The following is a 16,012-nucleotide window of genomic DNA, read 5'->3' on the forward strand; positions in this document are numbered from 1 at the left end:
CGTGCGTAGATATATATATGGCAAGTTAGCTACGATTAAGTAATGGTTCTCGATCAATTGCCTCGACGTGGAAGATGATCATGACTTGGCATATATGCACATTATTAGAAGAATACTAGGAGCTCCTCAATGTTCTCTCTCTTTTTCCTACTTATAACTTAAATAACATATTTACCATTCCAATGACTCATTTATAATCTGAGTAAAATCTTTTATAACCTAAATAAATCTGTTCATAATACTAATAAACCTTTTTATAATCTTATCATGTTCTTATTAACCCATTTGATTGTCGCCCCTAATTTTTATTCTTATTTTCGGAGATAAAAAAAGCAAAAAAATTCTAAGTTCGATAAATAAAGAAGGGAAAATTTGAAATAATATCCTATATTTTTATTATATTTTTTTATACACATACCTATTATTTTTTGGATAATTTTTATATGATATCTTACTAACTATTATTTATTAGTATTTTGAAGCTATATATATCTCCTTGGTTCATTTCACCAGATTAAAAATCTATTTCTAGATATAATCATCCTCATTCCTAATAAAATATATTTTAGTTGATACTATTCTATTTGAAAAAATGACCGTGATAATGAAATCAAATATTAGTGTTACTCCAAAATATCCCAATTGTGATAATGGATGGTGTGTAAGGGAGTTGAATAAAAGTTCCCCAAGAAATCACCGCCCTTCATTATTTTGTGCATCGTGTGTGATCCATCACGGGTTTTATCCATGGATTAAATGATGGATTTAGGAAAAAGGAGAAAAAAGAAAAAGAAAAGAGAAGAGAGGAAATCAAATCGGACGAGCGCGTGTGGGTGTTTAGAGTGAACCAAATGGGACACTTGAAATAGATGGTAGATCCAAGTAAACCGTTGTCGACTCGAAGGCGAAAGATAACAAATCGCTTCATCACCTCACCGTTGCTCGCTCTCGCTCTCGCTCTCGGTCGCGGTCTCGAGCACACAATCTCGGGGTTTGGGGGTTTCGGATTTTTGGGCTCGGATGGGTCGACCCCCACATGGCGGAGGTCCCGTCTTCCGCTTCACCCCCAACGAGGTAACGACGCCCCCGGGATGCAAAACCCTACCTCTCTCCTTCTTCCTCGCGATCTAACTTCGAATCCTCTTGCTCTCCCTTTGATTGGGAATTAATCCGTGCTTATAGATGTTTTTACCCGGCTTAATGAGATGTGGTGAGAGGAATGGGTGGTAACTGAGGGTTATTTCTTTGGGAGTTACACGTTTTATGGTCTCAATTCCTACTTGTGCTGATGATTGCGAGCTGATATATGTGTGTTGTCCGCGTTTTTTGTCACGCCAAAATCCAGATTATGAGCACACTCCTAGGCTCTACCCATCGAATGCGCCTCGAGATTTAGGAAAAAGGTTAGATCTTTGGGAGGAGATATATGTGCGAAAAAGTGAATCTTTTACGAAGGTCTATGATAAAACTCTTTTATTTTCTCTATTTTTAATGTTTGGTTTGTATAATAGAATTTTTTTGGAAAATAATATTCACTATTCAGTACCGTTTCCTTTTTCTATGACACAATTAATGCAAGTATGGTAAATTAGAGCCTTGTAATGATTGTTTCGTACCTAGATGTTGCTTATTTATCTAGTTATGGTTTAAAATGGTTCCATTTTTAAGGTCATGGAGATGGAAGCACGCTTGCTGGAAGTGAATAATGCAATACCTCATCGTCATGTTATATCTGCCCTTGCTGAAAAGTTTAGGTATTCACGAACATGCACTTTACCTTGGTAACCCTTAACAGTTTCAATGTAGTAGGAGACTTACTAACAACAAAGTGTTATTTGCGTTAAGTGCGTCCCCTGAACGAAATGGAAAGATTTCTGTGCAGCCGAAGCAGGTACGAGAATTTTAATTATTATTTCAACTATTTGATTGTTTAGAAACTTCCAGTTATTAAGGTTTGTTACAGGTGTGGAACTGGTTTCAAAATCGTAGATATGCACAAAGGGCCAAATTGGGTAAAGCACCTGGGAAGCTAAGTGTTACGCCTATGCATCGGGATGAATCACTTTCATTTAGAAATGTGGCTCCTCCAGTTTCAGCTCCTTCAGGTGGTTATCTTAGAACCAATCATTTGAGCTATGTAATGCTCTTGACAAATTCCCTTCAATCTTTTGCCCATTCCAATGTATTTACATTCAAGATTCTCTCAAGAGCTATGCTTGGTCAATTTAATTAATGCACGCATGCTAATCTTGGTACCTTACATTTATGCATTTATATTTATTGGAATTTGGAGCAAGGATCTATGTGCTAACCTACACTATGCTTGATGTGCGGCACATCTTGTGCCAATAGGTTGCTGGCACAAGAAGTATCTCTTGCAGTGGTATTGAGACCATCATGTCATCCTTTATGGAGATGCGCTTGAGAGTTGCCTTCGATATACTTTTGTCATCTAGCATGTCGCACTGTCACCGTGGCGGGGAGGAAGGGGAAAGTCAGAGTGCTCCATCCTTCCCCAGCCACCATTGTGGGAGAAAGAAACTTAGGGTTTCAACCCCTGCATGATTGGCTTTAAGTTTTTGAAGGAGAAGTCTTTTTGGCTAATGGCAATACTCACTATCCTTGTTACTAAGAAAGATAAGAGTAATGATGATAACATTAGATGAAGTCAGCGGTAGCATTGATAGAGAATAAATGACAGTTGATTATAATGGTTTGGACTTTGGACATATCCAACGTGGATCACATATTGCACCAAGGAGAGTCGGTCATATTCATTTAAGCCGACATAGCTCTTGATTGGATGCAAACCCTTTACTAAGTACAGATGAAAGAGTTGGAGACTAAAGGGTCAGTGTTTGTTATTGCTGTACTTTTACTGGATAATTTCTACATTAGAAATGTGTAAAAGAATAAGTACTAGAATAGGAAAAGAGATGATCACAAGGTATTCCAAGTTTATAGCTCTATTTCTTAATCTATTTTTCAATTGGAGGAGGACATTACAGTTGTTATGACTTATGACAGAATTGGAGTTCTCTTGACGAGGAAGTACTAGATGGATAGAATAAGAAATGACAAGTTAAGGTCATTTTCTGATAAAGTTTAATCTTGTCCTTAGAGACACAAGAACAGTACTTTATTTAAAGTGGAAGGTGTCACAAGGTGGAGACAGGAACCTGTGATAGGAACACCGGGAAGATACTGCTTAGATTGATGAAGGCATTTCTGAAGTTAGAGTCAATTGGTGAATACATTCATGTGACAATTAAGTAGGATATAAGGATTTATTGTCATTTGGTAACTGTTATCTTTATGTAACTAGGAGGTTAAAAATTACCCATGGAATCTATCTGAGTGTTTGGTCTGTCTTTTTGTAGAGAGTTTTTAAGTTATTAGTGCCATTGCGCAATTGCTTATTATGATGCTACTAGTATGATATCTGAGATGCATTGTACAGATTGCCAGTTTATAATGTTGTAGATGCATTGTACAGATTGCCAGTTTATAATGTTGTAGAGCTAATCAGCCTATCTTTCGTTAAATCTTTTAAAATTTATCAATGTCTATAGTATGTTAACCTGGACATTGTGTTTCGCATACTCTTTAGCTTATATGTTCTCTGGATATAAAAATATCTTCCTGACATATGCATATGAAGGAGCCAAGCTGGAGATAATCATTAGTTTTCTTGAGCTCAGCTCAAATTAGCTTGTGTGGCTGTTTGGATGCCTGCTTGCGTGTAAAGTGTGCATTTTTATACTGTCAACTTTATAAGCTTGTATTCTGGGTCATTAGATCTATCTCTAACGAGAGAGTTGCTTATTTTAGAACTCGTAATGCTGAATGAAGTTCATTCTACAAAGGTCTTTCTGAACTTCTGGAATACTAATTTTAAATAACGGTGTCTTGATTAACTCAGTTGGTGAGCAAGCTTCAACTTAAGCTCTGGTAATTGGTTCAATTTACCTAGAAAAGCTGAATAAATTTATATATATAAATATTTAATATATTTGAAACTTGATAAAAAAAATAAAACAGTGTCAGTCCTACAACTGCTTATACATTTCAGAGGATCACTTAATGTGTAGACATATAGACTAAAAATATCTGTTTCATGCTCAGCATGAAAATTTGTCAGGTAATCTTGTGCTTTGCTTGCTTATAAATGAACAGAGCTTGAAATTATCTTGGTTAGCTTGATCTCCTTAATGTTTCCCTCAATTATGCAATCCATGCCATGCTATTATGCAGAAAAAGTCTGCTCATGTAAACTGGCTTTGTGGACCTTTTGCTATCTTCAGTGCAATTGGTTGCCAAATCTTCTGGCTTTTCTTGAATGAACATCTATGTTTTTGGGCATCATAGCTGCTTTATGATTTCCTCATAACCTTGGTATCCAGGTAGAAATTCGTTGGATAATGGTCAGGTGGAATTTGAAGCAAAATCAGCTAGAGATGGGGCATGGTAGGTAATCTATATTTGCTATAAATGTTTGTTGATTTATCAAGGTGTTTGTTGGATAACTGCTTTTACTTCAAAACCTTAAGGCCATCCCTGCAATCAAGTCATGGATAATTCCATTTGCAAGTTCTATGATATACTAGACACACTTGATGTTATTGGCTTATATTCCATCTTTTGCTTCATTTTGGGAAAGCATATTAATATATACACCAAGATTTCCAGGTTGTACCTCTAAATAAGGTGAACTTACTTGGATATTTTCATTTCTTATGCAATAATTAAGCTCTTGACTAAGGCAAAACTGAGGTCTGGAAGTACCCAAGACTTTATTTACTTTGCATGCTACCTTTCAAAAATTCATGTCAGTGTTTTATCTTTTGCTTTCTTCCATTTGTATTCTGATCCCTGGGCGATCAAGAATGTCTAAGATTTATGGATCCTCTAGGTGGCCAATTGTGTGCAAGATTTGTTAGGGCACTGGATGTTTTTGGCAGAGAGGCATTACTCTCATGTACTTCTAGTTTTATGTAAAATCATTGAGCCTAGTAGCGAACATCGTTCCTGGCTGCTAATCATCGATCACCTAGGTTGATATTTGGCCAATGCGCATCAACATGAGGTATAGATATGTCGTTTGAGGATATTCAAGGTTATTTCGAGCAGCAAGTTTTGTGGATGTTTCGGGAAGTGTGCACTGAGTACAGACTACCTTCAGGGTAATCCTTTACCCTGCTATGTGTAATAATGTAAAGCATTTTGTCTTTACCCTGAACTGTATGGTCCTGAAACTAGGAAATCATATTTTTCTATTTAACTGGTGCACTAAGTACTCTCAGTCTCAGAAACTTAGGAGTGTTGACAAGCCAAGGGTATTTTGACTTGTTTAACCAAATTCCCGGTGTCCTTGTTGTACAGAAGTAAAATCTTGAGTGCTCAGGAATTGAATCTATCCCTGGGAAAAAAAAACATATTCAGATGATCCAAAGATCTTGTAACGGATAATCTGTGATATAACTGTCCTCAAACCTTTTTTTCCCCGTTTAATTGGTTTCTATGCGGTATTTCACTGAGAATTTTAATGCCAATCTTTCATATGTTTTAATATAGTTAAATTTGCTGCATGGTCAGTATTGTCTTCTATTTTCTGCTTCCTATACTTGAGCTGATTATTTTTTCATATGCAGGTATGATGTTGCAGTGTTTCTTTCTCATAGAATGTTTGAAACAGGCGATCCGGTATTGATTATTCTGTTTCATATTATTGTCATTTGGCACTGTTAGAAATATAAAAATGTTACTGACTTATTGTAATTAAACTTTATGTATCCACCAAATGGTTGGTTTCTTTACTGTGGTTATCTGATGCTATTGCATGTATTGATTTCTAAATCACTCAAGAGACAAATCTGAGTACTGAAATTTATGGTAGCAAACAATGGTAATAGACGGACCAGAAGTTTCCATCATGTCTAATTTCTATTTATTTTTCTGCTTGTGTCAGGAAGTTCTGGTTCGCTTTTCAGGCTTTGGTGTTGAAGAGGACGAATGGATCAATGTGCGGAAGTGTGTGAGGCAGAGATCCCTTCCATGTGAAGCTGCAGAATGTGTTGCCGTACTTCCGGGTGATCTCATACTTTGTTTTCAGGTACTATTGGCTTCTTTGTTTCTTTTCTATTTTTTTAATTGTTTTATGTGAATAGAAGTTTACATTAATTACAATCTTGTGCTCAACAAACAAGAACTCTAGTCGTACTCTTTGTATGAGAATTAATTAGATGTTCACTAAAATTTCACTCTCTACCGGAGTCCACTTTTTGTCTCGTGCACATGCATGCTATTCTCCAGCTACATGTGGGCATCCTCAGATACACTGAGAAGAGGCAAAAATATTACTGAATAAGAATATTATAGTTCATTCCTCTGAAATATGCAGAAATAGTACGGTATGACTGATTCGTATTCTTGATATGTCCAAGTGCTGCAAATAATGTGTATCTGGTGCCGAATCTGCTACTTTGTTCATTAAGTAGATGAGCCTTCAGTCAAAGCCCTTTTATTGATGACTTCTTGGCACTGTCTGTTTGCTGGATATCTTTTGGTTAAATCTCAAGCTTGAATATGGTGTGATGTCTTGTTCATGTTATCCATTAGATCTATGAGAGCTGAGATTGTTAACTGCATAGCTTTTTCATCATTGCCAGTAAAGACCTGAGACCTGAATGCACCTGAATGCTTGGAGTTCGTTTCCCCTTCTTGAAGCACCTTTACGATATTAGAAATGAACAATAGTTGGTTATTTTTTGTGATGCAGTTTGAGGAACTCAAAGGCACTCTTGTACTTCCACAATTGAAGTTGAAATAATTCAAGAAAAGTTGATTTTAATTTTTGCTAGCTTTTTTCTGTGAATGTAACAGGAAGGAAAAGAGCAGGCTCTCTATTTCGATGCCCATGTCCTTGATGCACAAAGGCGAAGACATGATGTACGAGGATGTCGATGCAGATTTCTAGTTCGTTATGATCATGATCAGTCCGAGGTACTTTCTTTCTATATTCTATACTATAGATCCGGTTAAAGATGAATGCCAGTATATACCATGAAATTTCTAGAATCCAAGAATTGCAATTTCCTTTTTTATGAATAAAACTGCTCTGCTATATTTGTTTAAGATCCATAAAATGCTCAGTATACAAGTTTTGATACAATGACAATACAAGGACAGATTTTACACAAGGGTGAGTTAGCTGATAAGTGGAATTGGCAATTTGTTTTTGCCTTTACCATATCAATGACAACCATATACTATGATGACCCCACAGATGATAATCCCGAAGAAGTTAAAAACAACTAAGGAAGGGACCCATCCCACAACAAAGTTTCTAAATATTTATACAAAAGAGGAGGTCAACTCATGTACTTTGACCATTTGCGGTGATGAAAAATACCTTTTGAGATGCTATTGCTATTAAAAAAATTTCTTGCAGGATGTGTCTCCTTCTAAGGAGCTTTATTTTGATGTCTTTTCTCTTTCTAGTATATTTTAGCCACAGTTGAGATTGTCTACATATAATTTTTTGGCATGTTTGTACCCTAGGGATGGGCACCACTTGCTATGACAATATATCATCATTCTTCTTCATCTTTATGGTTGTATATCTAAGAAAATTTTATGAAGGTTACATGAATTTCCAAACTTGTTAACTTTTAGATGTAACATACAGATGATTATGCTGGTATGGGTGAATCATCAGTTAGAGTATGTGATTTTTGATATCATAGTAACCAGCTACTAATTTCTTCTCTCATCTGGAAAGTAGATCGTCTTATATCATTCTGAAATGAATGGTTGCATGGATGTCAAATATCTGCTGGTGTGCATAGTTTAAGCAAAATGTTGGCTCAGTGAGTTTAGAAGAGCTCCTAAGCTATTGAAAGAGGATTGTAGATCATAGAAAACCACTCTCCTAAATACATGACATAGAATAGTTCTTTTGTTATTGCCACACTTTATTTGATGGTTATATCTATGCTGTTTGTATGGACGAAAGGAAACAAACGGAATAGAATACCTTTTTGATACCTCCATGCTTTAAGAGAGAGTTTTATCTAACCATTTCAGAATGATATCTGTGCTGTTTCAATAAATGAAGGAAAATATGATCTCATATTCATCAATTAATAGAGTTTCGTCAAGTTCTTAATTTTACATGTGAAATAGTACGTCATTTTTCAAGTTCTTAATTTCACAGGAAATAGTACCACTGAGAAAGGTATGTAGGCGTCCGGAAACAGATTACCGGCTACAGATACTTCAAGCCTCAAGAGCCTCAGGATCTGTGGCTATGCAGAAGGATTCTCCAGCAAGCACATCCAAGGATAGCAATCTGGTGGCACAAAGGGCACTGAAGCAGCGAAAGTTGATGGATGTTAACACAGACGAGGTGACAACGGTGCCTGTGTCAAATGCAACTGAGGAAGCTATTGGCATGCAATCCACCTCTCCAACCACCACAGTTGATTACAGTAACAGTGCAACTCCCGACGTTACCATGGACGATGCGGCGGCGAACACCGGGAGTGTTGACAATCCACAAGAAGCAAACACTGGAGGATGAATCTAAACCTTATTTTACCTTCTTCTTAATTTGTCTACACAGTGTTAATGGAATTAGAAAAGGAAACGACTTAAAGAAAACAAAAGTGATCAACATACACTGCAATTGTTTGTAAGTCTGATGATCAGAGGCAAGCCAGAAAAGGAAGAGAAGTAGTGCATTTGGGATGGTGACGACATTGACAAAGAGGAAAGCAACCTAATTGCTTATGTCAATTGCAAATATGAGTGCTTTTGGTATGCTTTTAAAAGTGGTTATTTTGTTGCTTGAGTTCCTAAACAAGAGTTGGTTCATGGTATTACTATCTCTTTATCTCATGGGCCACCCCCACGTTATGTTTAGTAAATAGTAGTGGACTGGATTATCCTATGGTGCCCACACAGTCAGCTATAGGAATTAGGATGGATTACAATTTATTACTATATTATTTCTATATAAGAAATAATAAATTTAGATAGTTAGATAGACAAGTAAATAATAAATTATAATCTTTTTTACTTAATAAAATACGGCGAAGCATCATTAGAAAAAACATCAGAAGGTTCGGATAATATTAATATTAATTGAAGAGTTGAAAGAGGATTCCCATTTCCAAACATTATTAATCATTACTTAATAAAATATCGAGAAGCATTTAAGAGTGTCAAGATTCCAAGTTGGCATGCAACACTAGACCTCGGAGCATCATCATTTCCTTATTGGTCAAAGCCCGCAGGCTTTGAAGAAGAAAGAAAGGAACACCAAAAGTCAATCCTGTCGCCAAAAGACGTCGTCAAATTTGATTCTCTCATCACGCCTGCTTCTTTAATTAACGTTGTTTATTATCTCCTTAACCATCAATAGATCCACTAAATTAAACAACAGTGCTTCATTATTAGGGCATATTATTATATTAAGAAGACAGGGCTCTCTCGATTAGTTATCAATCAAATTATTTCTTTCTATTAGATTCTTGACTTTGGTCTTTGTTTTATGTATTTGGATTGTTTGGGATGAATTATTTTTACATTGAAGGTCAAGATTATATTCTTATCTCAGTTATTTTATCCTCGAGCTGATTAAGTTTTGATAGCTAATTACAAACGAAATATAAGGGTTAACTCTCTGTAATATATAGATTGGATTACTGAATTATCACAATCGGTGAATATAAATCTATAACCTTTGTCAATAATTGATAATATATCATAACATCATGGCTATAAATAGATTAAGACTAGGAAGAAGAAAGACTATGCCATAGTTGATAATAATAAATAGATTAAGAAGACTAAAGGAAGAAAAAGACATGCCTTTGCCGTGTATCACAGACTCCCTTGATTAGTAATAAAAATTAATACCTTGAGAGGTTTCCTATCATAAGATTCTTGACTTTGGACGACTTGGTTAGAATATTTGGGATAAATTATTTTTTACGTCGAAAGTATTATCATAGACTCGATAAAAATGCTAACCCTATTAAGAAAAAAAATAGACTATAACATGTTCGAATCATATCTATCAAATATCAATCCTATAATTTATCAGTTATCATGATTTCTTATTCCCAAACGAGGGTCTAATTGTTATCAGATAGAGGCATACATATGTAGAAAAGCTCTAACTAGTCCACTAATTAAAAAGATTCTTCCACTCAACCCCCATTTTCTTTTTCATCTTTTTCTCTACCTTTCTCTTTAGAATAGGAATCGAATAATTCAACTATCCTCAAGCAGTTGACCACCTCTCCTTCTAAGAAAGAGGGGGAGGGGGGGGTGTCAATGCCCCCCACTCCCTCCATCCAAGGATGGAGATCCTAATCCTTAAGAGGAGGAAAGGGAATTCCACAAGAGAAGAGAAGAGAAGAGAAGAGAGATTAGAAAGCCAAGCATCCCTTCCCTCCTCCTTGGGCAAAAGCCCTGATAGGATAACATAGCATCCTTATCCAGAGATATAGAATTTTTCTTTCCTTTTCTTTTTCTCTTCTTTTGATGGAGAGGTTTGGGCATTGGAGGGTAGCAATGGTGCTGCTGCTTACCATGGTGGCCTTCTCCTGCTCCCTGGCCGCCGAATTCAAGAAGTTGAAGGTGAGTTCTCTTTCTGTTGTTTTTATTGGATTGGAAGAAGTTTTCTACTAATCCATTTCATATTTCAGTATTTGACTTACAGACTCTAGTTGTGGTTGATAGCTATTCTCTCTATAAGAACACAGTAACTATTTCAACCCTTGATAAAACCACAGGGTACTTAACTTTTAAATAAGAGCAAACTATAATTTATTCTCGATTTAGCTCGACTTAATTAACTTTCTTGTACTTTAAAAGTTAAGTAAGCACTTAATTCTTATCATCTTTAAATTAGACGATATCTCTGTTTGGAAGGGATTGAATGATTTAAGATTGAAGTATACGAGAGATAAGTTAAGATCGAAGTCATTTAGAAAAATCTATTCAGAAATCTTTCTGACTTCAGATTTGGTTGGATTGAAAACAATGTTGAAAGGCAAAAGACATGAAACTGGATGGCAGCCTCTGCTCTCTCCCCAGGAGCTCAGCTTTCGGGTTGGGAATGGCAGCAATCATTTGCTTATCATTGGCTCAGGTGGTTGGTACCTCAGCAGCAGCCCTCGGCAGCCTTCGCTCCACAAACAAATCCAACAACAACGATAATACCACCCGAGTAGTCTCCATCGTCCTACTAGTTTTATCCTGGTAATTAGAATAAAAAAGAAAAACTATCTATACATCTCAGTTGATTACTATTCCACCTTTTTATTCTTTCTTTCATCTCTTTTAACTTCTTGATGAGATTCATGGCATATTAATTGTAGGGTTACCTTTGCACTGGCAATCACACTGTTGGCGACTGCGTCTAGCATGAACATTGGGCAATACTACGGTAAAGGTTGGATGGATGGAGAATGTTATATCGTCCATAATGGAGTTTTCGCCGGAGCAGCTGCCTTAGTTATTGTCACGGTGGTGTTTATATTATGGTTTATGTATGTGACGCAACCGGCGGTGGCGTCGATGAGTAGGTCTTCGATACACTACTGCACAAGCTTGGATTCAGAAGGAAGAGATCACCAGCATAAGGAGCCGCCGTCAATGGTCTGAAACGTATCACATAGGATACTTCCCAAATAGTATACTTTCCCAAACATGATACTTAACTCGCTAGCTACAAAGCTACTGCATAGGAAAACATGTGAAAAAGTGCACAGAGGATATAGAAATATTCTATATATATATATATATATTTTCCTAAAGAGGGTATTCTATTGACACAAACTAATATAAGGATTTGCAAAGCTCAATTCCTATTGTTGTAACGTGTAAGTCAATAGATCATAAAGCTTTCAAATAGTGTTCAAGTTTTCCACCTCTCTCATTTCTTTATAACCTTCAAGAAACCACTTTTTTTTCTTTTTCTATCCATTGGGATAACCATATTCTATCACTAAAAAGAAGTCCCCAATGGATAATAAATCAAAGAAATTTTTACAAATCGCACTTTATATTTTATCTATTTTATGATTCACACATCGTCTTTAATGATTTTATAACCCGATCCTTTTTTCCTGTAATACTTATTTTGTAACCTGACGATATGAAAAAAAGAATATTCCACTATAATATATAAAATAAAATTTAAATAACCCTTATCTTTTTCATCCTATTTCTCTCTTCTCTTTTTTTTTTTTTTCTATCTCCCAAAAAAAACAAGAAGAAAAAGAATAAGAAGAAGAAGAAGAAGAAAATGATGATGAGGAGGAAGGGGGAAGATGAGGAAAGGTGGTGGCGACAGCGACAAAGGAAGTAGGTGGAGAAGATAGTAGAGGGATAGAAAACAAGAGATAATAGTGGGGGTATTTAGTAATTTAATCGATATTAGTTAGTCAAAATAACGTCAGGATATTAAATAAAAATTATAGAGAAAAAGAAATGGTCACGTTACAAAATCTTTAAAGATAGAATACGAATCACAAAACAAATAAAATATAGGATATGATTCCTAAGAATCCCGTGAAGTAAATAAGGCTTCAAACGCAGTCCAATTCTTGGGCCTCGTTTAAATATTTGGAGCCTAAGTTGGGCCTTGTAAGTATCACATGGAATAGATGAGGAGCCCAAGGCTTTAGAAGGTCCACAAGCAAATTTTATTTATTTATTTATAAATCATAAGATAAGCTAATTACAAGCTAGACAAAGGGTTTAGTGCCACTTCCAACACATGCTTAGCATAATATATCTAGTTGGGAGAAGAAAAAAAAAGAAAGATAATGTTTTGCACCACAAACTATTGATATATTATGATTCACACTCAAATTTTATTTTCTATTCTCCATCTTAAATGACTAAAGTAGCAGCATTAGTTTAATTATTAAATTTCCACTTCTCTCTCCAAAAAAGAATAAGGGAAGTGCATGCATGCACGAATACTTACTTGCATAATCCCTGCTCTATTAATTATCTATTAGCTGCATGGGCCCAATATTCCATGCATAATTAAGCACCTTTTTCTTGCTTCTACCCATCATATTGGTTGTTAGGACACGTACGTAATAGGAAGTAGATGTCAACCAATTGCATTGCATCGACATCTTCATTATATATTATCTATATATTATCCTAATTAACATAGGCTAGCTACAATTGCAATTAAGATTAAGATTAAGATTTATCTAACAGGATCTCACCTCTTCACCTTCTTCTAAGTGAGAGTTGCACGTCAACTACCTCATTAAATATATCTTGTTGTATCTTAATCTTCTGCTCCTACTTTCATAACACACATCCCCATTGGCAGAGCTAGAAATTTTTTTTTAATCAAATTATAAATTTTTATTAGTATCAACTAAGCTTTGCATCTACCGTGATTAAAAAATATATATATATAGAATAATACTCCAGCTTTTAAATTGTACTAAAATTATAGTTAAATTAATTAGGATTAAATCATGCACTAAACTTTGTTTTAGAAAAAAATAATTAATATATATCCATTTATAAGTTATAGCACTCACACATACTCTTTCTACGAAAATAATAATAACACATCTCGGTGTAGCAGAACGTGTCGTTTAACATTTTATATAAAAAAAAATTAAATATTTTTTGTAGGAATAATTTTATTTTATGACTTTATAAGGTAGGAATATATTCAAAATCTAGGGTCCCTCTTGGCCCAAAAAATATCAAGGTGCATTTGCCCTGGACATGGAGTAGCATAAAAAAGAAAATTAGCAAAGGGGGGAAGAATGATAATAATGGGAAAATGACATGTATATGAGTGAGATATCGATATCTTTTGCCATATGTCATGGTTGGATAGCTCTTTCAACACTAAAATCCATTGCATTGAGTTCGCCCATTCACCAACTTCATAATTAAGTTGTTTTATTCTCATTTATCATATAAATTAAACTTAGGTTTGTATTTTTTCTATTAAATAACTCAGCAGCGTAACGAGAGGGATATATATATATATATATATTTTAAGCCATATCCCCGAAATATCTTTGGTTGGTTGCAAGTATATCCAAAATCTAATTTGTCCACTGGACTTCTTCTCCTTAACTTTTATGGTTACCTTTTTCTTTTCTTCTTTTCCAAAAACTTTATAGATATTGTCGATCATGAAAACAATTGGTAGGGTGGAATAGATTTTCCGTACCAAGTTTAGTAAGATCTAAAATATTAGATTGTGTTTGAGTTGTGGAGGCATATAGTCTTGACTTTGGGTGCGGAAATTAAAGAATCCTTGATGCACAAGCCTTAGAAAATTTGTCCCGGATCAATTTGGGTGAAAAAGGGGGACAATTTGCTATCGTATGAACGCACTCCAAATGCCTTTACACACACTTACATATTTTGGACCTTTAGTATTTTTGGAGTGATGTCATGGATCATTGTGTTATAATCCTAGGTTATGATTCTATAAAAAGGACAAGAGTAGGAGGAATGTCTTTCGCCTTGGGTGTCCCAGTTTGATTGATTGGATCGCTTCTGATCGGCTAGAGATTTTTTTTGGTGTGTGTCTTATATCGTATGAGATCTACCGCTCGACTAGAAGACGAGTCAAGGTCTTATTAAGAGTTTTCTATAGAGAGAACACGAGGTTTAGGGTTGGAGATGAGTCAAAAATGAGAAAGATCTAGACTGGACGGATCGGCTCGGGTCTAGTTGGATCAACTAGAGGTTTGGGCTGGTTCAGGTCTTTTGCAGTGTAGTCTGAGGGTGAAATTTGGTATGGAGGTGGGCTAGAATTTGGGCTGAGGAAAGCGCTCAAACATGTAGAAGCTCTGGACTAGACTTACTAACGCGTGCATGGGTTGCATTGGGTTGGCTAGGATTTGGGCTATGTCTGTTGTACATGATGGGATGCCAGGGGGCTAGAGATGGTCTACTTGGACTGGACACAACACTAATTAGGGTTTCTAGGTGGTTTAGATCAAAGAGGAGGGCAATTAGGTGGCGAATAAGGTGGGTGAACTAGCTAGGACTGGTGGTGGCTAAATGGAGGCTGTGGCTAAGACTTTGGTCTAATGGAGGGGTGCAACTAGAGAGGGCAGCCGGTCATGGGTTAATAGTGGTGGTAATATGGTGGCCAATTAAGGTGGATAGTGGGGTTTCGGATGTAGAAATGTTTTAACAACTTTGGTTGGTAGACAGTGGTGGCGAGCAAGATGAGTCATTCAGGAGGTAGAGATAGTTAGAAAAAAGAGAGATGAGGGGCGAGAGAGAAGTCAGAGATTAAAGACAAGGTTGAAGAAGATTAAATTAGGTTCCATTCAAGTATAAGGATTGCCTTTCACATATTTATAAAGGCTAACCCAACTAATATACTCGACTAGGACTCAACTAAAGCATGTCATAAATCGATTCGAATTGAATAATGATACATAGACTCAAACTAGTTAAATATGTAAATAACTAAATCAAACATAGTAAGCAAAGGAGCCAACTCTAGGCTTAGGCTAACTAAGACTTGGACTCGATGGGCTTTTCAAAACTTTATATATAAGTGAATTCTAGTCTAACCTTAAGACATTTCATCTATCATTTTTGGAGACTATTGGAGATCACCATCATAGCTTTTGGAGTATCTGTAATGAAAGACATTGAATGTAGATTTCCACACATCCCCATCTAGTTCAAATTTTGAATGACTTCATCTCGACGGCTGTTGAGAAGATAGCATCAAACTCAAGAGTTATTGAGATTGAAAATCGATCACGCAAGTAGTACATCATTCGTTCGAGCGAGCAAGCAAGCAAGCAAGATCTTACAGATATAGTTATGGGTATCGGCCGGTGAGCGGTAAGTCCATCTTATAACCATACGATTATTTAAATAATTTGTTTGTGATCTTGGATATCATTCATAATTTTTTGCCTAGGTTTTGAGGGGCTTATAATCTCCTTATCCAAGATGATTAAGATGTGCTGAA

At 35.8% G+C, this 16,012-nt stretch overlaps 2 protein-coding genes across 5 annotated transcripts; both read left to right on the forward strand.

Annotated features, from left to right (window-relative positions):
* The first annotated feature begins 888 nt into the window (after positions 1 to 888).
* Positions 889 to 8,831, forward strand: LOC140765982 (protein SAWADEE HOMEODOMAIN HOMOLOG 2-like). 4 transcript variants are annotated; one of them, XM_073105346.1, is made up of 10 exons: positions 994 to 1,074; positions 1,346 to 1,403; positions 1,669 to 1,754; positions 1,846 to 1,891; positions 1,990 to 2,105; positions 4,404 to 4,467; positions 5,652 to 5,703; positions 5,969 to 6,112; positions 6,883 to 7,002; positions 8,216 to 8,831. In XM_073105346.1, the coding sequence occupies exons 3-10, from the start codon at positions 1,706 to 1,708 to the stop codon at positions 8,579 to 8,581; spliced, it is 957 nt and encodes a 318-aa protein (XP_072961447.1). In that variant the 5' UTR covers positions 994 to 1,074; positions 1,346 to 1,403; positions 1,669 to 1,705; the 3' UTR covers positions 8,582 to 8,831. The 4 variants fall into 4 exon arrangements, with proteins under 4 accessions (XP_072961444.1, XP_072961446.1, XP_072961447.1 ...); XM_073105344.1 differs by having other exon boundaries at positions 997 to 1,074; positions 1,964 to 2,105; XM_073105343.1 differs by lacking the exon at positions 1,346 to 1,403 and having other exon boundaries at positions 889 to 1,074; positions 1,964 to 2,105.
* A 1,450-nt stretch (positions 8,832 to 10,281) lies between these two features.
* LOC140765218 (protein MODIFYING WALL LIGNIN-1-like) lies at positions 10,282 to 11,924 on the forward strand. Its single transcript, XM_073104191.1, has 3 exons — positions 10,282 to 10,647; positions 11,063 to 11,271; positions 11,391 to 11,924. The coding sequence occupies exons 1-3, from the start codon at positions 10,552 to 10,554 to the stop codon at positions 11,674 to 11,676; spliced, it is 591 nt and encodes a 196-aa protein (XP_072960292.1). The 5' UTR covers positions 10,282 to 10,551; the 3' UTR covers positions 11,677 to 11,924.
* The last annotated feature ends 4,088 nt before the right edge of the window (positions 11,925 to 16,012 follow it).

The sequence above is a fragment of the Typha angustifolia genome, chromosome 8, assembly GCF_048772165.1.
Source record: "Typha angustifolia cultivar Huaian chromosome 8, ASM4877216v1, whole genome shotgun sequence".
Taxonomy (NCBI): Eukaryota; Viridiplantae; Streptophyta; class Magnoliopsida; order Poales; family Typhaceae; genus Typha; species Typha angustifolia.

Coding starts and splice junctions, on each gene's coding strand:
- LOC140765218 (XM_073104191.1), top strand. CDS start 10,552: ATGGAGAGGTTTGGGCATTGGAGGGTAGCAATGGTGCTGCTGCTTACC. Junction 10,648..11,062: donor CCGAATTCAAGAAGTTGAAG/GTGAGTTCTCTT, acceptor CAATGTTGAAAG/GCAAAAGACATGAAACTGGA. Junction 11,272..11,390: donor GTCCTACTAGTTTTATCCTG/GTAATTAGAATA, acceptor TATTAATTGTAG/GGTTACCTTTGCACTGGCAA.
- LOC140765982 (XM_073105343.1), top strand. CDS start 1,021: ATGGGTCGACCCCCACATGGCGGAGGTCCCGTCTTCCGCTTCACCCCC. Junction 1,075..1,668: donor TCCGCTTCACCCCCAACGAG/GTAACGACGCCC, acceptor TCCATTTTTAAG/GTCATGGAGATGGAAGCACG. Junction 2,106..4,403: donor TCCAGTTTCAGCTCCTTCAG/GTGGTTATCTTA, acceptor CTTGGTATCCAG/GTAGAAATTCGTTGGATAAT.